This window comes from Vigna angularis, chromosome 3 (assembly GCF_016808095.1).
Source record: "Vigna angularis cultivar LongXiaoDou No.4 chromosome 3, ASM1680809v1, whole genome shotgun sequence".
In the NCBI taxonomy this organism is placed as follows: Eukaryota; Viridiplantae; Streptophyta; class Magnoliopsida; order Fabales; family Fabaceae; genus Vigna; species Vigna angularis.
The window spans coordinates 14,668,277-14,695,129 of record NC_068972.1 but is presented as its reverse complement, the minus strand read 5'-3'; the positions used below and the strand labels follow the sequence as shown (position 1 = coordinate 14,695,129).

Below are 26,853 nucleotides of genomic sequence, written 5' to 3'. Positions count from 1 at the left end.
ATCCAAATTCATATTATATTTTGGGTTATGTTAACCTACATGATAATGTGTGGTTTGAAACGTGATTTCATATTTGGAATATTTTAGATTGTACAATAAGACATGTTAAAATATTGTTTGGATTGTATAAATTAGAATATTTTGAAATCTAAAATTATGCTAAGGACTATCATATATGTTACTTATGTTGGGAATTCAAGTGTGAGTCCAAGTCTCGTATTGGATAGAAATGATAAAGTATAGTAGTATATAAAGATGAAAGACTCATTAACTTATTGTCTTGAGGTTTTAGGTAAAGAGTGGTGTCGATCCCTTATATAGTTAGCTCAGATGTTATTGGTGTTTGTGTAACCCACAGGGAACATTACTCGTAGTTGTGGTTAGTTGGGAATGCTTTCGCTGGAGGGAGAATGTACCTATGTGGAATGAACTCACCTTTGAGGGAGAGATGTTGGGAATCCAAGTATGAGTTCAAGTCCCGTATTGGATAGAAATGAGAAAGTAGAGTAGTATATAAAGATGAAAGACCAATCGTACCATTGACACCTTTTTTCACATATATATCCACTATCAACGAATGTCAACCAGAAAAACTTAAAGTGTTGGTGTTTCTCATGTTAGTGATTGTGTTTCTTTGAAATGAGTAATTGTGGGTGGTGGTTGTAGGTAATTGGGATGTATGGTGGTGGTCGACGGATGTGGGAGGAGGTTATTCTTTGGGCTCATAGTTATGTATGATTTCATTTGAGTTTATATTATAATTTTAGATTGTGCAATATATAAATATTATGGATTATGCAATTCAAAAGTAATAAATATCAAGTTTATGCAATACCAATTTATATAATCTGGAAGGTAAAAGACCATTATGGATTATACAATCCAAAATATAAACTCATATTTTGAATTATATAATCCGTAATAAAAATTTGAAATATAATTTGGAATGTATGTTCACATTACAAATCGTATAATTCGCAATGGTACTTGCATTATGGATTGTGCAATTCATTGTAATCTACATATTACATATTGTACAATCAATAAAATTATTTTGTTATTTAAGTGGGTAAGTGAAATTTATTGTGTTACTTTAAAGTAACTTTAAATAAATGAACTATTAAAATAATATATCGGATGGGGTAAATTGGTTTTTTTGGGATGGAAAAGTTTAATATAATGATGGGAAGGGGTTGTGTTTTGTCATTTATAACTTATGAGGTTAGTTGAATTTAATTTATGTGTTCAAAAAAGTAATAACATCAAATATATTGATGTTGTAATGTATTTGTGTTAGGTATTTGGGATCCAATGTGATTTACTTGATTGGGTGCTTATGGTTGCCTTTGGTTTTGGTTTTTTAATAGTAATTCTAAGGTTTACAACGACAAATGGACAATAAAAAAGGAAGATTTACGTGTTGTTAGGTTGTGAAACATAAGATATGTACAAAAAATACATGGGGTTGGACGTCATTATAATTATGATAAGAAAATGTGATTGTCGATTTAAATTATAGGGTGAATCAAATCACAAGGGAGAATGTTAGGTTTTGAAGGCATCACGTGATAACCATAATCATGAATTATCTAATACATTAGTTGGTCACCTTTATACTAGCTAGGGCTGGGCAAAAATAACTGATTTTTACTCTATTATAGTTAACTATACTATATTATACTTAAAAAAACTGATCCACTTTTACTAAAAGTTCAGTATACTATTTTATGGTTTAGTTTTTAAAAACTGAACTTATAACAGTTTCGGTTCAGTTAACTGTGAGAACTGTATCTACTCTTTTCTCTTCTCTACTTCCCGTTCAATTGCTCCGTCTTGCTAAGAAAACGTTATTTAATAATAAAATATTAATACAAGAAACCGTTCAAATAAAAAATTAATAATGAATTTTTAAGACAAAATTTTTTTATCACAAATTTTTATATTTTTTTATCAATAAACATATATTACTTTTTAAATAATATTATTTTAAGTAATAAAAGTAAAATATATTTTTGAAATTTAATTTTATTAAATGATTAAGTAATATAAATCATAAAAAAAAAGACTATATAAACAAAATAATACTTTAAATATATTATATTCTTTAACATATTATTAAATATGTAAAAATATTTTATAAAAACTTTTAATGATATTAAAATGTGTGTAAGCGCACACATTAAAATAACTATTTATTTTAAAAATCAACTTACTTTAAAATAAATATCAATATTATTATTTTTAAATGATAGTATTTTACCTACTAAAACTAAAATATATTTTTTAACGTTAAATTTTATTAAATGAATATATAATGAAATATCATAAAAATAGTAATGTAGCAAAAATAATTAATATTATAGAAATATCAAATGACAAAATAATTAACAAACGTTTATTAAGAGTAATTTTTCCAGTATCATCTTTTATTATATTATAATAATTAATAAATATTAGTTTAATTTTTACATAATAAAATATAAATAATAAATAATTGATTAATAAAACAATTTTACGAGAGAACAAAATAAATATAAATAAAAAATCATTTTAAAATAAAATACGTAGATAAAAAGATAAAATAAATTATATACACATATAAAACAAAAAAGTATAAATAAAAAATTAAAAAAATAAATATAAAAGTAAAATAATATTCCTGACAAAATAAATATAAATAAAAAAATAAAAAATAAAATAAATAAATAAATAAATAAATAAATAAATAAATAATAAAATAATTTCCGTACACATATAATAATAAAAGAAATATAAATAAAATAGAAAATAATAATATCAAATAATTAAAAAGTTAATTTGTAAGACACTTATGAATAAAATAAAATAAAATAAATATTAAAATAAATTTTAATTAAAAAGAACATGTATTGTTATACTATTCAGTTTAAAAACTAGTACAATTCAGTTTAAAATTAGTATAATTCAGTTTAAAATTAATATAGTTAGTAGTTCAATTTAGTTTATATTGTAGTTTAGTACAATTTAGTATAGTTCAGTTCAGTCCAATTTGATAAAACAAAAAACAGTTCAGTTCAGTTTGTCTGAACTGTTTTATAGCTCAGTTCAGTTTAGACAAATTAGTTTTTAGTTCAGTACAGATTTTAGTAATACAGTGCAATTCAGTTCTATTTGCCCACCCCTAATGCTACCAAATTGAAGTCGAATAGGCAATTCATGGTTATTGACATGACCAAAAGTACACCGAAGTAGGTTAATATATTACTCACATCAAAAGAGAACAATGAGGATAACGTCACAACGACAAAGCAATTATACAATGATTGATATTCATATAAGAGATCACAAAAAGATGTAGAACTGAAAAATTAATAGTTTTGTTGAAGCATGATAATTATATTCATTAGAGCAGGTTTAATGAGTTTTCATGAGTTGTGATGGGTAATTTTTTAGTGTACCCTGGTTCATTTAATTTAGTAAATACTTTTAACATCGTATTCTCGATGAACAATAATTACAAAACCATTAAATATAGGTTGTCTTTGAGGATCCATAACAACCTAACGAGCATCAAGACGTCTAACTGCACACGAACCAGTGGAAATATATATTATTCAATGACATGTCTTATTGCTCGTGACTGAAATTCGTCATATGTAATATTGACATCTTCATTCCATGTGTGAAAATACCTAACTACTTTGTCTGGTAAAACAAATGTTTCTTAACTAATCATATGTATGAATAATTATTTCAGTTCTCATGAGTAGTTGTTGTCTATAATATTTATTTAGATTATTTTATCTAAATTATTGTCATGAATAATTTAAATCTTTAATGATAAGAAGAAAATACGGAGTGTTAAAAAAAAGGGAGTTTCTCAACTTCACTTCCGAAATCTATTGTCCGGAAACAATTTTGAAACATTTTTTTTCTAGACAAGAATCACCCCTCTCTATTAGGAAAAAAAATCCGGTATCTTTTTCTATGGGTGGATGAAGAAATGTAATAGGTGCAGGAAGCAATATCACAAAAGAAATTACATAAACTTCATACTAATGCATGTTTGAAGCCCATTAATAAACCTGACGCCCACGTAATTTCTTTTTGTACACAAGTTCAAATTGTCCATAGTGTAGAGAAATTTTGGATTATACAACTAATATAGATTGCACATTCTAAAAGTACATTATTGATTGCATGATGTAAAAATGTATTTAAAATTGTGCAATCCATAATTTAGAAATTTATTCAAAATTCTTAATCTGAAAACATATCTTGTTTTGCCTAATCTAAAAATGTATTATAAATTAGACAATTTGAAATGTAATTTTAGATTTAAAAATATAAATGATATGATTTTAAATATATTTCTAAATTTTTTTAATTCATGATTGCATTTTGGATGATGATCTAAAATATTTTTCTTTTAATTACGAAATTTGTAATGAAATTATGAACTACTCAATCCAAAATAATTTTCATATTTGAAAATTTATTCCAAATTTTGCAATACAAAATATGTTTTCAAATCGTGTCATCCAAAATTCTAACTCATAAGTAGTTTTGATTTTGTTTTCGATAGTATTTCTTCCTACACCATAGAAATATCTTCTTGCATCCCAGAAATACAAACAGTTAAAATTGCCTTCAATTGTTTTTTTAACTTATTAGAATACATTCATATCAGAATAAAACAAAATAAAATTTTCTTTTATCTCTTTGTATCTTTCTAACATAGTGATTTTTATTTTGGCTTGTTATTTCTAGCTATCGTGAATTAGGTTTTAGGATGTATTTGATCTTTTTTTTCTCCTATATTTAGTTTTAAATATAAATAAACCATAAAAATATCACATGTAATTCTTTTTAAATCTTTCATTTTATTTATTTTCTTTATATGACTACCTCATTACTTATACATTCATTTATTTTCTTTTAAGGTAAGGGTAGTATAACACACATCGACCTTCATTTGACACATCCAACAAGATAAAATTATTTTAATAGGATGAATTTTTATAATTTTTTGAAATTAATAAAATAAAAAATAACGATGGTGGTTGAAAAAAAGACACATTTAATTGTAAATTCTAATGTGGCAGATAAGAGAAAGTCATATATCTGCGCGGCCAAATAAATAGTTCAAGTCACACACTCCCATAATCCATATAATCCATTTTTTGTTTGGAGAGTTCCCTTCAACTATTTATGTATGTAAAAAAAAAACAAAAATTCAATTTTTGTTAAGTTGAAGAGAAATATCTAAATACATGTTTTATTTTGTTTTATAATCCATAATTGTAGCAATGAAATAAAATCTTCCCCAAAATAAAAAAGGATAGTGATTACAAATATCTATGATCCATATTCACTATAAAGGACCAGAAATGCCTTGCATAAATATAAAAAATTTATGTGTTAAAATATCATTTTTCTTTTTTTTTACTGAAAAAAAAAACCTGATGGCTGTAACTACTTTTTTGACATCAACCAATTGAACTTGTTATTAATTTGCATTACCTTGAACGTTTTATTGTTAACACTATTCCTCCACGACTCCTCTCTAACCTTGGAAAGTTTTGCATTATACAGAAACCTCTCCTAACCTTGGATCTAGCCTTACTACGCAGAAGAGGTCATGACATTATCATGTGTAGTCGTTGTTGTAACAGCTAAGGTTGTATAATGCTTTGTAAATTTTCAGTGCCGAATTTGTTTGAAGTATGGCCAAACTACTAACATTTTCTTTTATCATATTGATATCACTTATGAACTACCTCTTTTTCTTATTTTATCCTTTCATGTTGCACGTAACACCATTCATATTATACGGACGAGACAACATTATCTAAAACATTATCTAAAACGTTTTATATATTTATATTTTTTATTTAGACTCATTAAATTGAATTTTTAATTTTTTTTTAAAATTTATATCTTGGCACAACATATTTAAATTTGCTTTTTGAAAACATCAAATTTATTTGTATTAATATTTTATTGTTTAATTTGATTTAAATTGTGCTTAAAAATTCATTTTTTTATCTAAGTTTATATTTTAAATTAAAGTTTATTTTTGAATAATTTTAATTAAATGTTTTAAATAATGAAATATAAGAATATATGCGGATATTAATGGATATTTACATATATTTTTTCACAAATATCTCACCAGTAACAAAATAAGTAATATGGTAATCTTTTTAAACGGATAGCAAGTAGGTGTATGTATCATCCTTATTTTTAAATATTTATATTATTTATTTTATCCTTAATTTAAAAGTAAGAGTTAGAAAATATTACATTTTACCTTCTTTTATTAAATTTAAAATGTTTATTCTAGGACTTCTGAACATTAAAATATAAATCAAGTAGTTTTTAAGAAATATTATGTCTAAGTAAAATTAAAATAAAAAATAAGAAGAAAATAAAACACATAAAAATTTACAAAAATTTAATGTCTGTTGATTACAGGACTCGCGTCATTTAATGTTTATTGACTCTAGATCGATGTTAAAAATCAAATTAAAGTCTGTTATAAGTAGATTCGATTTCTATAGATGAACGTATTTTTAAAGTCAAAATTTATTACTCAGGAGGTGAATATGGTAACGTCATGAACTAAATAATAACTGAGAAATTTACTATCTGTCTTTAATGAAATTTCTTTATAGGTTTTAAATCAAAATAGCCGGTAATTAGGAAAATCAATGGTTAATAATAATAATAAATAAATAAATAAATAAATAATAAAACTAAAATACATATCTAATAGAATTTAAAATTAATTACAACTTAAACGTAGATTTTTAATTAAGAGCTTTATTATATTTTAAAGCAGACACACAAATTTATTTCTTACATATGGATGCTCCAATCCAACAACAATGAACAGTAACACCAAATAAACACTTGTGATTAACTAGATTGTTGTGTTGGTCTTAACCAAATTGTCATCCAACTCTTTGGCAAAGATTTTCATAACCTGTGAAGGCAAGGAAACCAAAACCATAATCCCTTCCTCTCCCTTCGCGTTCTGACTAGGGACATGAAAGTTCACTGCAGGAAACGTCCCAGCACCAGCAACGGCCATTCCTCCATACACCGCCTTCCCCCACCCCAAATCCAAATCTCTAAATCCAATATCCGTCGTATCCAAAACCAGACACGACCTCACCACAGTAAACAAAGGCCTTCCCGAAGTCGCCATCAGATCCGCCACCGAGTGAACATACTCCTCGCTCACCTCGCTCCTTGCCTTCTGTATCAGCCTCACCGCATACTCCAACGGCTCCGAGGAAAGCTCTCCGGCGGCGGCCACAGATGCCGGAAACCCGAAGCAGCTACCATAATAATTAGTCAGTAAGGCCGACGTGAACTTGCCGCGCGCATCCACGATGCACATCATTCGGACGTCCTCCTTCGGATTGAACTGAAGCGCTCTTGTGCGGCAGCGCCAGACGTAAGACGTCAACACCTCGAAGGTGGTGGCGTGCTGGTCGAGGTCACGGGGGAGGAGGGCGCGGATGGCGGCAGTTTCGGCCGGGCCGAAGAAGAATGACCGTTGCTCGAAGTTCTGTTGAACGGCGTCGCCGGAGTCTGTGAGTTGCTCGTACTCCCGATGGTTGAATGTGACACGTGGCGGGTCCCTGGCTCTGAGAAGGTCCCTATGCCACAAAGGTTCGAATGGAGGTTCTTGCAAGACTCCCCGAGCTATCCCTGCCATGGTAGTTGCGAACTGAAAGACGCCAACTCCGTCGACTATGGTGTGGTTGAAACGGAGCGCCAAGATGAAACCACCGCACTTCAAACGCGTCACCTGTGTATTATTGAAAAATTAAAAAAAAAAAACAACTTAAAAACATGTATACACTAATTTGTAATTAACTATGCTTGTCACATTAAACTCTCTTTATATAATTCAACTTTGGTGATTTTGATCAATCATGCATATATAATTAAGTTTGTTTAACTAAAACCAGATTTTCATTAGGGCCACGAGTACGTAATAGTCCGTAAAATAATAAATGTTCGATAATAGAGTTCCATATAAAATTGAAAGCTTGGTTGAAGAATGTGGTAAGTTAGACCTGTATAATAAAAATGGGTGTATTAGTGACCGCTTCCGAACCGGGAGGTTGGTAAAGGAGTTCTTCGAAGTTCGGGAAAGGGGGTTTAATAGTGTGACCGAATTGTTGGAGTGTAATATCAGCATCGGCCTCGATGAACATCACACCCTCCTCGTTGCAATCCACCACCAGGCTTCCGTCAGGACCGTCCTTAATCCTTCCAGCCAACGGGTAGTAGAAAACTAGGGTTTCAGCGAGAGCGTGTCTAATGGCTTTAACCGGGTCCTTCCCTGCCATTGATTGGTTGTTTCTGTAGAACTGTATGATTGGAATTTGGATTCGGAGGCCCGCTTGGGTGTCTATGTCTGATAGCAGCTTGTTCTCGCGGGGAGTGGGCTTGGCCGGAGCCACCAGCTCTGGTTCGCTCCTCCGCACGTCAAACACAAGAGGGGGAGAAGAGGATTCCACCTCCAAGTCGTGAGAAAAAGCCATGGGTGCGTGGAAGAAGAGTGTAGAAAAGCGTAATGTGAGTAATGAGTGAGTATAGTGTTGCATGGACCTGGCGAGTTTATATAATATCCAAATTGTCAAATCGAAATTCAAAATAATTTAAATCCCGTTTACTTTAAATTTATCCCAAATTCAAATTCATATATATATATATATATATATATATATATATATATATTTAAAATTCAATTCACCTAATTATATTTAGATTTAATTTAAATTGAATTGTTTTTTTGAATTTTGAAAATTAAAAAATAATGTACATATAAGTGTGAGTCAATATAGTTGAGGATTATACAAGCTAAGCAGTCTCTCCAATGTCAAGTAAAACTAATTTAGATTGATGGTGGAACCAATTGAGTTTAATACAACAAATCAAGTTAAAATTGATTTAGGGAGATTAAGTTTATCTAAATTGAAAATCGAGACAAATTAAATTTGGTCAATAATTAAGTTGAGATTGTCAAATATGGTAAGCTCTGAGTTAAAGTTAAATTGAGTCAATTTGGGTCAAAGATCGAACCAAGTTCGTATGAATTAAAGAATCAAGTTGAGTTTACCTATATGAAGATCGCTATAAGTCAACTCATATCAAAAGTCTATACAACCTAAACAAAAGTTTGAGTCGAGTCATCCTATCTCATGATTTAGTCAAGTCATCACGAGTCCAAGATCAAGTCTAGAGGACCTCAACCCAAATTGAGTTGATTCAGGCTTAGTGAATCTGAGTTGACACAAACCCAAGTCAAGTTGAGTTAGTCCACGTCCAGGTTGAATAAATGTTAAATTAGTTATATAGTTTCAATTTTTGTAAAAGTATCTTAAGTAGGTTCCTTGTTTTTTGTAGTTTTTAATTAAGATTCAATTTTATAAAAAGTGATACAATTTGGTCATTTTCATTAGTATTGGACCAACTATGTTAAAGACATGTCACCGTGTCAGTTTGTAGTTATTTTTGCATTTTTATTTTGTTTTTTACTTTTGTCCACGCGTTTGGTTAGCGTCGTGTCACGTAATATTATTAAGGTGATGAAACAATGTCATGTCATGTATCATGGTCAACGTGTCAATGTCAGTGTAAGTGTTATTGTTTTCTTTTGCAATTAAGTCTCTCTATATTTATTTGTTTGATTAAATTTGATCTATTTTTTTTAAACAGAGCAACGTTGTTTTGCTCCAAATTAAGACAATTTTGTTTTATAATTTTATAATGATCCTTTTATTAAAATTGATATTTTTAATAAATACTTTTGAAATTATTTTTAAACCACCTTTAACCTTATTTCCTTTTCAATATAACAATATAGTAGTTATAAATATTATATTATTCATGTTATAAACATATTAATATTTATAATCTTTTTATTAATTAAAATAAATTCTTAAATATCTAAAATTGTTTAATTAATAATTATACATGTAAATTTTCTTTAAAAATATTTAATAAAAATGCTAATTTTAATAAATATTAAACATTTATACAAAAAAAAATATGAAAACAATTAAAAATATAAATATATAAATTGAATTGAAAATAAAATAATGACATTTAACATTATTACTGACACGTCACATTGCTATATTGTCATATCATATGTTAACCATATCAATGTCAAATCACACAGATAATATCACATGGCACAGCTACCTAACTAACATTTTTGATATACTTTTTTAAAATAAACAAAAAAAATCACAATACGATACACGTCTTTAACATCATTTGTAAAGTGGTAAAAAAAAACATAATTGTATCGATTTAAGAAACAAATGACTTAAATGAGACTAAAAATATTTAGGAGAGCTACTTAAACTATTTGTAATCGGGAAACCAAACAACTGATTAACTTAAGATGACAAAAATCAGCCTAAGCCATTCCTAACCGGTTTCATCCATATTTAATAAATCTAATAAACAAGTATATTGATCTCACTCAATTTAATCTAATTAATGAATTTAATAAAAAATTTAATTAAATTAAAAACTCTAAATCTAGTTGATAGAGTGAAAATGAATCTATTTCATAGATCAATATATTTATTTAAAATCTAGAGTAGGTATAGATCGTTAATCCATAAACACATAAATTGTACAAGAAACTGATCACTAGAGCTGTCAAATAAGTTCATATAATAGGATTTGACCCTAACCCATGTGGGTTGGGACAAAAAAACCCAAAGAATAAAAAAAATCTCTTATTAAAAAAGCCGACAGGATCAAATAATCCCAGAGGCGGATTAGGGCCTATCCATAAATTTTTCATATATAAGATAATTAAAATATATAGACAAGTTGTTGTGAGTGTATTTATACTAATGTAAACATTACTATTATATTTTTTTCAAAATTAAAATAATTATTTTATTAATTTTACTTATTGTTTCTTTAAATTTAATATTTTTCAATTTAACATTTTTAAAATTTAACTACTTTTAAAATTAAAATAATTATTTATAATAAAATTGTAATATATATACTTTTGTAATTAAATTAAAATATTTATTAATTTTTATTGAAAAACACACATGCGCATCAGGTTTTACAGATAATCTACTAATGAAAATAACTTATAGAAAATTCCAATTCATTGTAATCAAATAAAAATTAATATAATGAAAAAAAAAGTTAATTCATTGATATTATAAACATAATTATTTGGATTACTTTTTTTTGTAGTTTTTCTTTATTTTAATTTTAATTTACTTTAAATAATACGTTATAAATATCTTATTATCAATAGCCTTTACTCTATTAGTTTTAATAATTTTTCTTTTGTATTTCTCTCCTTCAACAATAATTTCCTAACTTCATTCCTTCAACAGGTGGATATTTATTTCAGTAACTACTTAATTTCAATTTTAACTTTTAACTTCTATTTTCTTATCACCCCTTCATCTACTATTATTTCAGAAAAACTTTATGATTAAAATTAGTGTCTCCAATTTATTTTATACTAAAGAAAGTAACACGAAACGCGATAGATAACATAACCAGACGTATGTACAAATATAGGATAAATGTTACATAAATAAAAACATGATATATAGTTTTTATATATTATTGACATAAATATTATTTCAATAAGTTTGACTTCTTGAAAAGGAATAATTAAATAAATATTAAAAATTATAGTTTTTTTTTCGTATTTAGTCTCATAATTTTTAGTTAAATTTTAAAAAAATTTAATTTTGAAAAATATAAGTATCAAAATTAAAATTAAATCAACCCCTATTATTATTTTTTACATATTCCATATATTTTGAAAAAAATATATCGGTAATGTTTCATCGTCTATCCATATATAAGATAACTTATACTTCAAAAATATGCCCCTTTTCTTTATGAAAACAAATAATATATCAGTAATTTCTTTTATATTAAGTTTAAAAGAAGAAAATAAAAGAAATATGAAAAGTATGAAAAGACGAAGAATGAAAATTATATTTAATTGAAGTTTTATTGATGACTGGGAAAGAGGAGATGAAAAGTTGCTGTGGAGGACCATAGTTTTGAGGGTCAGGGGTCAAAGGCTTTGAAAAGACCCCATAGAATGGTGAAAAAAGGGGCACATTAATGGAGCATTGACTCAGATTTAAACTTGTGATATATTGCAAAATTTTATTTACACTTTCTTTTAAATAAGTTTGATTCAATCTTATTTTCACTGTTCAATATATTTTTTTTCCTTCAAATTACTTAATAAATGGTAAAATTTTGTTCTAAATTTCTAGAAAAATATTTATATATATGTGTTTTTATTTTACATTTAATATCTATAATTTTTAACATTATATTATGTTTTAACTTACCGACATGTTTGACTCAAATAACTTAAATAAAGTATTTAATTTATTAGATAAATAATATAAATATATTATTAAATACTTAAAATATAAAAAAAAAGTTATTTGTTAAAGATTTGGAATTTATTTAGTTCTTTCGTCATTATAAAGTTAGTATATAATAATAATAATAATATATTATTTACTATTAATATTATTATGTTTATTATTTTGTATTTACATCTAACTTTTAAGTTTATAAAATGGAAGTGGTAGAAGCACTAATATTGAAGTTTCCTCTGAATTTTATATTTTGCAATATATCATAAGTTTAAATTTAAGCCATATGAATGCTCCATTAATGCAGAGAGAGAAAAAAAAAAGATTGTTGAGGTAGTGAGGAGGTGTAGGATATTTTTAGAATAAAAGAAAATAGTGGAGAGATGTAGAGTATTTTTGGAATAAAAGAAAATAATGGAAGGTGCAGAAGCACTTTCAATGATGGAAGGAGCAACAAAAAATGGGGTCTAGATCTATCTGAGGTCAAGACTATCTGAGGCCAGGACTGGCCTTGGGGCTAGTTGGGAAATTGACAGCTCTAATTACAACATACTAAAAAACTGAAAAAATCACATTTACATACCTACATGTGATTTTTAAAAATGTAAAATTAACTGACTTATTCTCCCTAAATAATATAAACAGAAAACAGGAAAAGTAAATCTGAATAAAAACACTGCAAAAACCTAACACAATTATGATATTCATGCAATTGGTTATATGAAAATTGAAGTCTAGATAAACAAAATACGTTAAAATGCGTAATAATAAATTATTAATACTTCAACACTCTTGCGTTTATCTACTCTTGCGTGAACTTTCTTCTCTCTCCAACGACTTATTTTAATCATTAATTGTTTAATAAAGAATAGATAAAAAAATATTTGAAAATTATACAATCTAATTAATTTTATAAAAACATAATAACTACATAAAAGGACACGCCATTTTTTAAATTAATCCTCTCCCTTATCTCTTTGACTTAGCTGACAAATTCTTATCGTTTTCTTCCCAACTTTTCCGTAAAATAAATACTAAATCTTTCTCTCTAGATATATAGACGATAAAATATGAAAACAATACGTTAGGAAATATTAAAAATTTACACTTGTTCTAAACCATACTCGTTTGTATATGCATTTGCATTTATACACAATTTATAAAAGACTAGTATAATTAAACCTTTTTCCAAGCCCCCGAGTAACACGCTTTTCAATGAATAATAGATGTATACGTCATTCTTTCCTTCTTTGGCACCGACAAAATAATGGAAAAATAATGTCTGTTCGTAAAAAGATTGAGCAAGAATAGTATCACATAAGTTGACATTTACTTGATACGGGTAAAATTGTTTTAAAAGTGAATATTTGTATATTTTTAAGAAAGAAAAAAATAAAAAGTAAGGAATGGTAGTGTTAAATGAAAGTAAAAAAATTATGTGTCAAAATATCATTTTTCAAAAAAAAAATTCCAATGTTCGTATGGCAAAGACAGTGAAATTTTCCTCCAAAAGTGAAAAGATAAAAAAAAGTAGATACATAACATAATTAATTTAATACAATAGATTATGTTGTATTTTTTTATAGTTTATTTTTTCTTGTAAAAGCTACCCATAATCAATAATTGGGGCTGTTGTAAATCTTTTATTTTAAATGTTACTTTTTAATAAAAATTTAAATGATAATAACAATAGTATTTAAATAATAAAAAGTAAAATAAAACAATATTATTGTCATCATTTTTTTCTTTCAAAATGAAGAGTTTATGTGAAGGTATGAAAAATAGAGTTTAAAAGAGCAAAAAGGTTATTAAGTTAATAGGACCAGACTTTAAAAAGTCCATTTAAAACATCCTAGTCCATTAGCTTAAGCATTCTGTCTCTTTTTAAAACTCAGTTTCAGATTTTCTCTACCTTCTCTCTACCACAACTTTATCTTCTCTTTACTAAATCTCTTCTCTGAACCGTTTAATCTTCGATCAGGTGCCGCCAAAACGTCCACAACGTAGTGGGCTTTGAAACTAATCGATTCATTTCGGGTTCTAAGTTGGTAAGTCCCTCCATGCAACCTCTTCTCCGTTCTTGAACTGGGACATGCATTTTGTTGGTTGCACGTGCCTTAAGCTTTCTCCTTTTCCATTTTTTCCACTCCATTCTAGCTCTAAGAGCTGTTTCCATCACCATTTTGGTGGGTTGTAGGGTTTTATTGAGTTCTTGCGGTGAAGGAACTGTTGGTGTGTTCTTGCGAGCTATCCAGTCAAGTTACTCTAAGGTAATGGGAGCTAGAATACTTCTTTAAATTGCTTGCATGAAGTGTATGTATATTGGATTCTGAATTGGTGTACTGTTTAGAGTTGTATTTTGCGTTTTGAGTATGTTGTATTGTATGTGTTGATATGTGAAATCCATGAAACTGTGTTGAGCTGTTTGGAATTGTTTTGGATGGATTTGAATTGCTATAATTGAGCAATTGGAAAGTGATTTAAGTGTGAAATCTGGTATATTTTTGGTTGGATAGAAATTTGGAGTTTTGTGGTTTTTAGGTCACTTTGAGAGTAAGTGAGGTAGTGATTTTGAGCATTTGGGGTCTAAAGCGCAACTGGGCTGTTGGGGCAGTCTTAGCCACTGTAATGTGACTTATTTGAGTCACTAAATTGATCAAACTAGGTGCAAAGCCGTGGGATTGGGTTTTGGGTCCCTAGGTTGGGAAAATTGATGTTTTAGAGTTGAATTTGAGTTTTAATCACTTTAGAATGATAGTAGGAATGTTTAGAATCATTTAGATAAGTTTAATTAAGTATAAAACAAGAATTAAGGGTGTTAGAAGTTAGTAAAAATGGTTAGAAATGGTCATGTTGAATTATGCTCATAATTATGCAGAGTTCTGCAGAATTCTGCAGAATTATGCAGAACGCTGCAGTTGATCGTTCGGTCTTGTGCTGCTCTCGATCATAACTAGGTTGGTCTCTTTTGAGTCTTACCAGTTCATGACCGTTCGGTCTCTTAATGAGTGTTCGGTTTTGTACTGACACTCGGTCTCAAGGCTCTAAGTGTTCGGCCACTTTTCAGGCTTATCTTTTATGGACCGTTCGGTCCTGTCCATTGGGAAGTGAGATACCGTTCGGTCTCCACCATTTATAGGGTGTTCGGTCTTGCTCATAATGTGTTGATGTTTTCTGTTTGGCCGCCATTTCTATTTATTCCAGTATGCTATTTTGATTAATTGTTTCAGTTGCTTTAAGGGCTTATGTGTGCATTATCATGTTGGTGTTAAAGTTGAAAGTATTAGTATTGGACGTAATTCCATGATTCTCAAGGGGGGATACATGGTGGTGCCCTTTCAGTGTGTTTAGAATGATTTGCATGGTAGCTGAGTCTTGGGGGTTTTCCTGACGCTCCAGTGGTCTTTCATTCTCAAGTAAAGAGGATTGATCCATGTGGTGAGGAGTAGCAGGAGGTCCTAGTCTTGGGTGCTTCCAGTATGGCCCAAGGTGAATGATAACGGACTAACCTCGTGAGTGTGGTAGGGTGAAACCCATTGGCAATGGCTTTGCAAAGCAATAGAAGCCACCACGAGTGCATAACCCGCCATAGCTCGGCAATAATTCTAAGTCCGGACGAGTCAAGTTTAAGTGCCACAAGTCATGTTTGTATAGTATAGTATATCTGTCTTTACTTGCATGTTGCCTATGACGGTTATAACATGATTTTTATATCTAGCTCACCCTTGCTTGTGTGTTTGTGTTTGTTTGGGTATGCTTTCTTTTGCAATGATTATCCACTTGGATGTGAGCAGAGATGGATGAGGTGCCTCTGGAGCAGGCTTTGGAGGAAGATGAAGCTGCTGCTTAGTCTCCTTAGGATTCTATCAGTTATTCCTTATCTTTTGAAATACTCTATTATGTTTAAATTTTAAATTAGGACTCAATTTGGGATGACTGTAACCTTAAAACTTTATTTACAGTCTATTCTAACGGTTCTGTTTTATATAAATGTAGACTTACTGTGTTATATGATTCTATATAATCTGAGATGTTACAGTTTAAGTAAATCAAATAGTATGGATAATTAACAAACTATAAATAATATATATATATATATATATATATATATATATATATATATATATATATTAAAAATATAAGTGATGATTATAAGTTTTTACAAACAAGATAAATAATTGTAAAAAGTGAATATCATAAACATAATGTAAAGATAATCATCTTATTATTAACATATTCGACATATTTGAAAAGAGTGTTAAAAAATTAATATTAAATTTAATTGAGATTCTTATAGGAGATATATACTATTAATAGTAAAATTAGATATTAATAAATGATTTGATAACACATTAAACAATAAATAAATAAAAAGGACAAGATTTTCACTAATAATTTTGGAAAAACCAAAATAATATACTAAAAAATTATATATTCAATAATTATCTTTAATACAACAAAAATAAATAATTAAATCATTAACATTAATTTACTTTGTGTTGTTTTCATTTTTATAAATAACTTTCCTTTTATCCATTTTAAGAAATAAATATGTTATTTTATTCTTTATAAATATACTTAACTAAGAAATTTTAAAAGTTTGATAAAACACTGCATATTCATACTCGACTTCTAAGAAGATTGATTACCTTGAAAAAGAAGATACATGTGACTAAAAAATAATTGTAGTGATAATATGAAAAAGAAGATACACGTGATTCAAAAAATTAATTATAATGATAATATGTACGTAAAAGTATAAAAAGAAAAATAACTAACAAAAATAAGAAAATATTCATTTATCATTATAATAAAAAGTGAATTAGTAGAAATATCATGTTAAAATGTATAAACCACCCATGAAAATAATGTATATCATTAGGATAACATTAACAATTAATGTGTCCATTTCAATTTTTAAAAGATTAGGTGATCTTTACCCTATCTATTATGACTTCTTTTTATATTATAAATATGACTTAATTTTTCAGAAAGAGTGTTTTACATTTTTAAAAGATGTCCCAACGCGTTCAACATTTGTTAATTTTCTATTCCTTTTAGATGCGTTTGAAGTTAAACACATGGAGATTTCTAATCGTTTTGAATAAGGGATCATCGTTGGCTTCTCTTGCAAAATTCTTTTGCATTATTGAAGTCAAACAAGTGGTGGATCCTCATGAACAGATGATCATTACACAAAAAACAAAAATACTCTGATACCATAAAATTCAGAGAGCAGAATTACTTAGGAGATTATCTTAATGAAATGTCATTTGTTCAGCTTCATGCCTAATGGATTCGAACAATGGTGATGACAAATAACGCTCTCCATAACTGGGAAATACCACCTGCACAGCATCGCAGCAAATGTCAGATGACATGATTTATAACAAGTAAAAATCTCTTTTACCTCAAGGAAGAATAATCACATATTCGCACAATATCAAACATCCTTATCTTGATCTATAGTTTTAATAAATGAGCCGACTATCGTCCAAACTACAGGCCATAAACCACGTCGGTGCACGTGGGAAATCGTATGTTATTTTGGGAAATTTCTGTACTATTTTGTAATCTATACAGGTTTGCATGATTAGGAATTAGGAAAATCGTGTGATAAGATATTTCTGTAATATTTTGTAATCTATTCAGACTTGCATGATTAGGAATTAGGAAAATCTCATGAAATCAATTCATTGAACCTTTATGTTCCACATGGTGTCAGAGCTTCCCCATTTTGGAGGTTTTCTTTAGCTGTTTGAAGAGTCTTTTTTTTTTTCTTCTTCCGGTGTTTATCTTTTAAGTCACAGTCCCTTGTCTGCACAGCTACGTTTTCTTGTGTTTATCTTGCATTTCTGTCCCTCCCTAAGGGAAGGAGGATTTGTGAATCCAACCCACCCCAGAAACAGGGTGACTGAATCCAACAACCTGGCGAACTGCATAACATTCATTCAACATATAAGTTGAATGAAAACAATTATCCGAAGTAGGCCACAATACTGAAAGGAAAGGAAAAGTTGAATCACCAAACAGAAGAAAAACCTAATAAAAGGGTCCCAAGTTTACCACGTGGAAGTGGAAGAATCAATGCTAAAAAGCAGTGACACTTCCATACGAAGAAAACGTAAAGACTTTGGCAGCAGACCAAGGGATTACCTTAGTATGACCAGCTTGAGTCCTTATGGATGGAATTGGACCATTAAAGACCAAAAGTTCTAACGATGCAGCGGTTATTAAGAAGGTTTTTTGGGCAACACAGAGTCCATGAACAAGGTTTCCTCGTTGGCTTCAATTCTGAATTTGATCAAGTTAGGATAAAAAACTTAAGGAAACAAGAGCGGAAAACCTTCAACGAAGCAGTGACTGTTGTACTAAGTGAAGAAAGTAGGAGTCAAATGTTAGATTTTCCAACACTCAACTGAAAACCTTAGCTATGAAATTTGACTTTGGCCATAGTCATGAAATAGAAGAAAGGAAGATTGACAAATGTGGACAAGAAGGGTGATAGTCCATGTTATACTTTTACCTACCACAATAAGCCCTGCTATACTTGGGAGAAGTGGTACAGACTTTTTCTAAAGCCTACATGTTGAGATCAACAATGGGGACACAAAAGTGGCCTCCCATGATTGGGAAAACAGACCTATGTTTCAGAAACAGGTGAAGAAAACAAATTTGTCCTTCTCAACTAAGAGGAAGTAGACTAGTAGAAAAACATATTAGAGTTTTCCTAAGTAAACTAGAGAAACCTTCGTGTATGTGTTCTTTGGCATACTCAACTGTGCTTTCATTTTCTTCTGGAATAAATGTATAACATTATTAGATACTAGACTTTAGAGTTACTGACAATATGACAACCTTAACGAAAGACTTCACCAATACCCTATACCCTATCAGTAAGAAATTTGACATTGCAGATGAAACTTTTATAGCTGCAGCAGGTAAAAAAAGTATTTAGATAATCCCATCAATAATCTTGAGAAAACGTGTTTTGTGTTCCAAAATTATCCTCCAAAATCTCCATACAGAAACTTACTTAAGATTCCACATGTAATCTTAATTTTCACAACAATTGTTGGGTTTTCAGAGAGGAATTGGAGGAGGGCAATTGGACATGCTGGAAAATGCAACAAATTCTCTGCCTAGAAGATCTAAATCTGCCCAACGGGAGGAGCCTTCCCCTAAAGACCAACAATACCCTAATTTATCATTATCGATTAGAACATTCTTTCTTCCAAGTTATAAAAAATATGCTTCTTATATATATCTCGTACAAGTTCAGTGTTAATGCAATGAATTATTCATGATTCATCCCAAATTATCAGAAGTGCAAATGTTCTTCAGAGTTGGCACATTCCCATAACTCCTAAAAGCCAAAAAATTTTACATACTTTCTCAGGGTCAAGTGCCCTCTCACTCCTCATCACCTCTCTTCTATTCTGTTTCTTCACAGACATCTTTATTACCGATCCTTTTTTTGGGTGAAGTTTTAGAATATAATAATCTCATAATTCCTGTTAAATAAATGAAAGTTTTCAAAGACAAGAAACTCACAACGATGAGTTTTCCGGCATTTTCAGGTCTCTTCCCCAATTTTATGGCAGCGGCTGCTGCGGCACCTGATGAAATTCCCATCTGCAAAAGAAGTAATAATATAATAAGCATGAGAACTAGTAATTTGAATAATTGGAATTAGAGAAGTATAGAGTTCGCATTTTACACGAATATCCATATAGAAAGTACTGTGAAATCAATAAGAGCCACAATTTATCATTGTCATACCAACAAACCTTCTTTTAAAGCAAGCAGCTTAGCAGTTTCTATTGCTTCTACACTTGATATCTGCAGTTTACAGACCTTGTTAGTCTTGACAGAATGCGTTGTAATAGCAGCTAGCTAAGCAAACATAACGTAAAATTGCTTATTCTACTGCATAACATTGTGTCTTAGCTAGAACAGGAAAGCTTGTGATTCTTTCGCTTGTAAATGTACAAGACTGAGAGGATTTTTTCTTTTGCTAGCAATTCAGTGATACTTCTCAAATTTTTTCACGCATATCATCAACTCATATGTTGTTATAAAATATAAACATGTTTTATGAATCATAGTTCCAGAATCAGTATGTCTCACTTTGAAATGACCGGGACAAGATTAGTGGGGTGAGATTGGGATAGTATGCATGAGGTCTAGTAAGCTCGTTACAATCGGTATAAAACTAGCGTATTGAAGAGCATTAAGTATCAAAGTTAAAAGAAAAATGATTAAGAATGGCTCCATAAGTTCATATTGCTTTAACTTGGATCTTGCACTTTTTGGCTTAAGGTTATGAGACAAAAGTAACAAAATAAAAACCATTTCTGATTTTTCCTCGTACACACTATTTTTTTTTTCTTCGCATGCATGATTATATATCCACAGACACAGGAAACTATACTCTAAAAACAATACCAGTCAGTTTAAAACCTAAAAAAACAAATTTGAAATAGTTGAAAAAGGTATCCACACACTGCAAATATTCTTTCAACTTTCGACATAGAGATGAACCATTTATTGGTAACTGAGATATATTTGCATAAAATCTAGATATTAAGATTGCTTGAGAACATTTTCTGCAAAACAGAAATAACAAATAGAGGCTATACTTAGGCTAAGAGATAGACAGAGAGAGACCCAGCAAAATGAAGGGAGTTGTGATCTACCTGGATGACTTCATCTAGGAGATTAACATCCAGTACATTCGGAATGATACCATTACCAATCCCTTGGATTAGGTGATCACCTGTGTAAAAATTTATAGAAAAGTCAGTAAACGGCCTCATATTGTAGTTTGAGGTCTTGCTAAAGCTTAAAGAACAAATTTTCAGAGTATATGTATGCATCCGAATGAAAATGTTTACAATTCAACTAATAACAAACATTTCGCGCATAATTTCCAATCCAGTTCACCTTAAGCTAAATTATGGGTTCAACGCCTTCACTGCACAAATACGGTGTGTTAAATTACCATACTACTTGAATATTTATATATATAGTACAATAACACTGTTCGGAGCACATACAGACAACTTTCTTCCTCCAGCATACCGAGTATCTGGCATAACAGAGAGAAGAGGAGTGGAGAGGACAACAGTATTTAAAATAAGAGAAACGAGAATATAATTTAAGCATTTATGAGGATAAAAAAATATTAAATATTTTTTAATAGGGTGGCATTAAATTTTTTAATTCAGTTTAAATTGGGTTCAACCAAATCCAACATGCCGTTTGAGCAATGAAGGCAATTTACGTCAATCCATTGGATTGACTTTCTTCTCTTTGAATTAAAAAAAATCCTATATATATTATAACCCACAAAGACTTATAATGCTAGATTTATTGATGTTAGGGGACTAGCTTTTAGTTTTAATATTTTATGAATGAATGTTAATACAGGTTCAATTCAACGTGTTAAACAAGTTGACTCATCTAAATGTGTTAGATTGAGCGGCAAGACAAATCTTACAAATTGTAGTTGACTCATTAGATGGAAATTTTATTTTTCTATTTTTTAGTTTTAAAATAGAGGTACTGCAAAATTTATCATAATATCATTATGATTTATTTGAGTTTGTTTCATTTTAATGTATAGTATAGCTTTTAATTTTTTATTTTCTTATTTATTTGGTGGGTTAACCCAATTTGTTTTATTGACTTTTTTTTTTATCAAATTTTGATGATTCAGCCTAATAAAGCCTAATTTCTAACTGGGCAGATTGCCAATCTATTCAACCCAATTCAAGCTTGCGTAAATTGGATTGAGTTGAATGGCAACATAAATGTGTATGATATTACAGAATGTTTTGATAGATTATTATAATTATATTTGAAAGGTTTTCGTTTTTTTATAACCACCAATGAAAACAATGACTAAAACTATAATAAAATCCATATGTCTTTTAATTAAATGTCATAACTAGCTTTGTTTGTAGAATAAACACCAACTGAATGAAAAGATTAAAAAAGGATGAGGGCATAAGTATAGTGGTAAAATTACCTGGAGGTCCTCCACTAAGAACTGCACTTTCAACTGGTTCTACACCGTACAACTGAGACCAAAACCAAAACCAAAACCAGAACAGCAATGCAAAGGTGAAGTTAGCATAGAAGCAAGATTTGGTTCCTCGATACCTATTTTACTGAAATCATGGAGGGTAAGGTAAAATAGGTAAAGAAATCCACCTTGACATTGGGGTTCCTCTCCTTGAGAAATCTGCCAGCACCCGTTATTGTGCCCCCTGTTCCTACCCCTGCAACCAAAGCATCAACTTTCCCACCGGAGTCTCTCCATATCTCAGGCCCAGTACTCTCATAATGAACCTATAATTCAGAATATCACCATCAATACACAGATCAAATAATAATAACAGCAGCAATACTAATAACAGGCTCAAATCAAATATGGAATAGATTGTACTTTTGGATTGGCAGGATTATCAATCTGGCGCAGCATGTAACTGCCGGGGGTGTTATTCACTATCTCCTCTGCCTTCCTAAGAACTTCATCGGTTCCTTTGGCAGGGTCTGTGAGATGCACCTCAGCTCCGAAGGCTAGAAGCACAATTTTTCTCTCCAGACTCACCGAAGCTGGCATTGCAACTATTACCTTGTAGCCCTTCAAAATTGCTACGAATGCCATTCCAATGCCGGTGTTCCCACTCGTAGCCTCCACAACAACACTCTTCATTTTCAACCATTGTAATAAGGAAAGCAAAAAACACAAACTCAGCAATCAAACATCAAAATAAGCACTTGAACAGCGTGTGATGGCATGGAATTTGAATAACATTATTTCCCAAACCCTAGACGAGGCTCTCACACCTCTGATTGATGGTACATTTGAGTTTCATTTCTCTCTTTCAGTGACTTTATAGCACTTTATATCTATGGTTTTCAATTCATGATTAAATAATATAAAATTAATTTTTTATTTACACAAAAAAAGTTATCTGTAATGCAAAGATTGACAGCATTATAATAATATAGGACCAGGATTCGTTTTTATTTTAGTAACAGTTAGTTCTGGTAACTTCTTAAAATATTTGAAATTTTTTGTTCTTAAAATTATATTTTACTTCACAACTAATAAAAAAAAATATTTTAGCATTATATTGTATTTAATAACTGTTCTGAGTTTTAATCAGTCCTGAACAAAATAATTTTTATTTAATCTCATAAGGAATAAAACAACTGTCAATTATTCATGTAGAAGAATTTAGACTCATGCAAAACCAAAATCATATAAATGGTTCTCTCTCTCTCTCATTCTCTCTCTATATATAAATTGTATAACCAATTGTTTGAAGTAGTAAATGCGTTACAAACTTTTTATAAAAATAGAAAAATAAGACCATTTGTATTTAATTATTTACACATTGTTAATTTCATAAAATTATAATGTAACATAACCAAACGTCTACAGCTCGATCTATATTTTATCATTATAAACGCTCAAATCTACCACTTCATTAGAGTTTGGTAGGGTCAAGAATGCTATTAGATTTTATTGTGTTTCGATTTGATTCAGTTAAACTTTAGCACTAAGAATAGAAAAATTAATTTGAAAAGATGTTCATCAAATTGATATTGTTTTTTTATCAATTTAACATATAGAACAAAAAAAAAAATACTACCATACTTAGAAATTATAATTGAATAAATCGGTTTATTAGTTAACTCAGTTTTGTAATTTTTAATATATTTTTACCTAAAGACAAAAAATGTCTGAGGAAATATCCTGTCAAAAGCACTTGATTGGTTTTAAAAATTTGGTGTATGAAAGTTTCTCCATAAATTTTAAACAGCCACCACCACTAAGAAAAAAAAAATCTAGATAGGTTTTCACTTGTTGGAGGAAAGGATCGAAATTGATATCAGTGAGTGACTAACCTTTCCCGGGGTAATGAGACCTTTTTCCTCAGCATCTTTGATCATGCTAAATGCTGTCCTGAGTGTAATAAAAGAATATCATAATTAAAATTTCTGAAACTGAAATTCCAATTGTAGTTTGTAGAACAGTGTCATGTTCATGCCTATCTTTGATACTGAAGCAGGGTTGCATGGATTCTAACTTAGCAGCAATGCGGGCCACGCACCCCTCCACTATGTTATTCAGATATACCATTGGGGTATTACCTATTAGCTGCACAACAAACATTGAAAATGTTCATTCTTTTAACAACACTTGATAATAAAAAAATTATTCAAATCAAAGCGTGACAGAATAGAAAAGATGGTAAAAAAAGGAAGAAAAGGTTATTGTGACAGTATATACTTCAGTAGCATCTTTCTTGATTGCACACTTTGGCTCCATGTTTGAAGGTCTGCAAGCTGAACCAATCAAAGAGCTTAGTTAAGAGAAGAGACGAAAAGGCAAAGAGATATTTACGTAGGAGCTTATGATTGTTCGGCAAAGGGGTATATGGAATATTGAATGAGAATGATTATCAGTGCCTGTTTGGCTCGGTTTACAATTTATAATCTCTTCTCAGAGAACATTGCTTGGTATAAATAGCCAATCATTTTCAAGAAAATAATAAAGAATTCATTGTAAACGTACGTACGAAGGAACTACACAATGCAAGAAAATACAAAACCAACTTTGGGGTTTGAGCAGAGTGGGACAAGTTGTTCATCAAAATAGATTATCTTGGTTTTATTAATATGACGGACACTGATTCTCATGGACACGGGTACATACGATTGTCGTTTCAGATAAGGATTATTTTAGTGGCTACAAAAAGGCCTCGAAAGAGTGGCATAGGACGTGCTTTGTAAAATTGATTTAGCAATTCTTGCTTTGGCCCATACGGAATAATTATTCAATCTTACGTCCTTAAAATGATTCTTTGATAAAGCGTCCGAAAACCAAGATGTCCTGTTATCCAAGAAAATAGTTTTTCAGTTTAACTGCTGCAACAACAGTTGAACAAGTTACAGAAGGAGATTGACACCATAAAGAGGTGTGTTTTATGTAACAAAAAGTAGTTTTTGTATTGTTCTTGGGGTTTGGTAAAACAAATTTCATTTGCACAAGAAGAATCCAACATACTTGAAAGGTAATCTTTTCTTTGTCTTTATGAACAACTTGTTCATATTCTTATATTTTCTGCTATGTGGGAGCCAACAAGACAACCACGTCAAACTTTTTAATTTATATTTTCTGTATTTTTATCCTCTGCTTCTCTGATCATAACCAGCTTAGAATACACTGTTCATATTCTTATTTTTAAGTAAGAACTGATATATTGATATGCCTATTGGCTTTTGGATAAGAAATTATATCGATATGCATATTGGCTTTTGGCTTTTCATGTTTTTTTGACCTAAAATTTTATATAATGTACTCTCACACACACTTACATAAAACTTTTCTATCAAAAGAAGTCATTAAAATACTCAAAATTATCTAAAATCACACTTAATTACCATTAACACATGTAAGTGATGCATACCCCAAAAACTTCAGGAAAAACAAGTGGACGAAAATAGTATTTGCATAATTCTCAAAAATATAAAAAAGAAATATCATATGATTATATATATATATATATATATATATATATATATATATATATATATATATATATATGTATATATAATGAGAGTGAGTTTTTGACAAAAAAAATTGTTAGCCAAAATTTTTTGTTTCAATTAGCCGACCAACGTGAAGAGGCAGATTCTTTTAATAAATAAATTTGGGGACTCTCGGATGACATGTCCAATTCTGAATGGACATAGATAATATAAAAACTGAAAGGGTCTTTTCCATTTCTATTTAAATGTCCTTTTCTTTAACAAGAATAGTGGAGGTCTATTTTTTAACAAAGTTTTTTTTTTTTGTGGATATGGGAAAAAAAATATAGACACAGGATTTTCTTTTTCAGTTTTTATTTTTTTTGAGAAAATTTAATTTTGAAAAAAAAAGTCTTTAGAATTTTTTTTATAAGAAATCATTGAAACTGATAAAATTGTTGAACTGGAGCTTTGTCATAAAAGAACATGAGAAAAACTATAAAACAAATTTAACTTTATAGTCTGTAAACTTTGCGTTGAGTAATTTTAACGGTGGTCCATTTTTTTAAGTTTTTGAAGCAAATTCAATAGTTTTTAAGTTTTTTAAGCAAATTCAATAGTTTTTGAAGCAAAATTCATTTTTCCCTATTTTATCATTTCACTTGGAAAGGTATTAGTTAATAAGAGAGATAAGGATACGAGTAACACTGATTTTTTTTCCACTCAAGACATCTCAAAGAGTTGTTTTGAAAAAAAAAACTTAACATATTTTATTTGTCTGTCATTTCATTTTTAAGTTTGTGTACGACTTCTGATAGATGTAGAAGATACACTAATGTATGTAAGCCTCTTCATAATATTTTTTTTATGTCAAATATTTGATTATTTTTAATCTAAA

The 26,853-nt window shown here is 29.5% G+C and overlaps 2 protein-coding genes and 1 long non-coding RNA gene across 5 annotated transcripts; 1 reads left to right on the top strand and 2 right to left on the bottom strand.

Annotated features, from left to right (window-relative positions):
- Nucleotides 1-6,784: 6,784 nt before the first annotated feature.
- On the bottom strand, nucleotides 6,785-8,609 carry LOC108345003 (benzyl alcohol O-benzoyltransferase). The gene is made up of 2 exons (XM_017583553.2): nucleotides 8,073-8,609; nucleotides 6,785-7,801 (listed from the first exon to the last, which is right to left on the bottom strand). Exons 1-2 carry the CDS (start codon nucleotides 8,604-8,606, stop codon nucleotides 6,905-6,907), a joined length of 1,431 nt encoding a protein of 476 aa, XP_017439042.2. The 5' UTR covers nucleotides 8,607-8,609; the 3' UTR covers nucleotides 6,785-6,904.
- Nucleotides 8,610-14,375: 5,766 nt separating this feature from the next.
- Nucleotides 14,376-16,244, top strand: LOC108345514 (uncharacterized). The gene is made up of 3 exons (XR_001833688.2): nucleotides 14,376-14,452; nucleotides 14,602-14,674; nucleotides 16,199-16,244. It is a non-coding gene; the product is annotated as an uncharacterized LOC108345514 (long non-coding RNA).
- Nucleotides 16,245-17,527: 1,283 nt separating this feature from the next.
- On the bottom strand, nucleotides 17,528-24,923 carry LOC108343778 (cysteine synthase). Of its 3 annotated transcripts, none has more exons than XM_017582161.2 (10): nucleotides 24,715-24,923; nucleotides 24,473-24,582; nucleotides 24,330-24,387; nucleotides 22,858-23,121; nucleotides 22,623-22,760; nucleotides 22,438-22,489; nucleotides 21,104-21,183; nucleotides 20,187-20,246; nucleotides 19,959-20,039; nucleotides 17,528-17,752 (listed from the first exon to the last, which is right to left on the bottom strand). In XM_017582161.2, exons 1-10 carry the CDS (start codon nucleotides 24,751-24,753, stop codon nucleotides 17,663-17,665), a joined length of 972 nt encoding a protein of 323 aa, XP_017437650.1. In that variant the 5' UTR covers nucleotides 24,754-24,923; the 3' UTR covers nucleotides 17,528-17,662. The 3 variants fall into 3 exon arrangements, with proteins under 3 accessions (XP_017437650.1, XP_017437652.1, XP_052731472.1); XM_017582163.2 differs by having other exon boundaries at nucleotides 20,195-20,246; XM_052875512.1 differs by lacking the exon at nucleotides 24,715-24,923 and having other exon boundaries at nucleotides 24,330-24,382; nucleotides 24,473-24,579.
- Nucleotides 24,924-26,853: the final 1,930 nt, after the last annotated feature.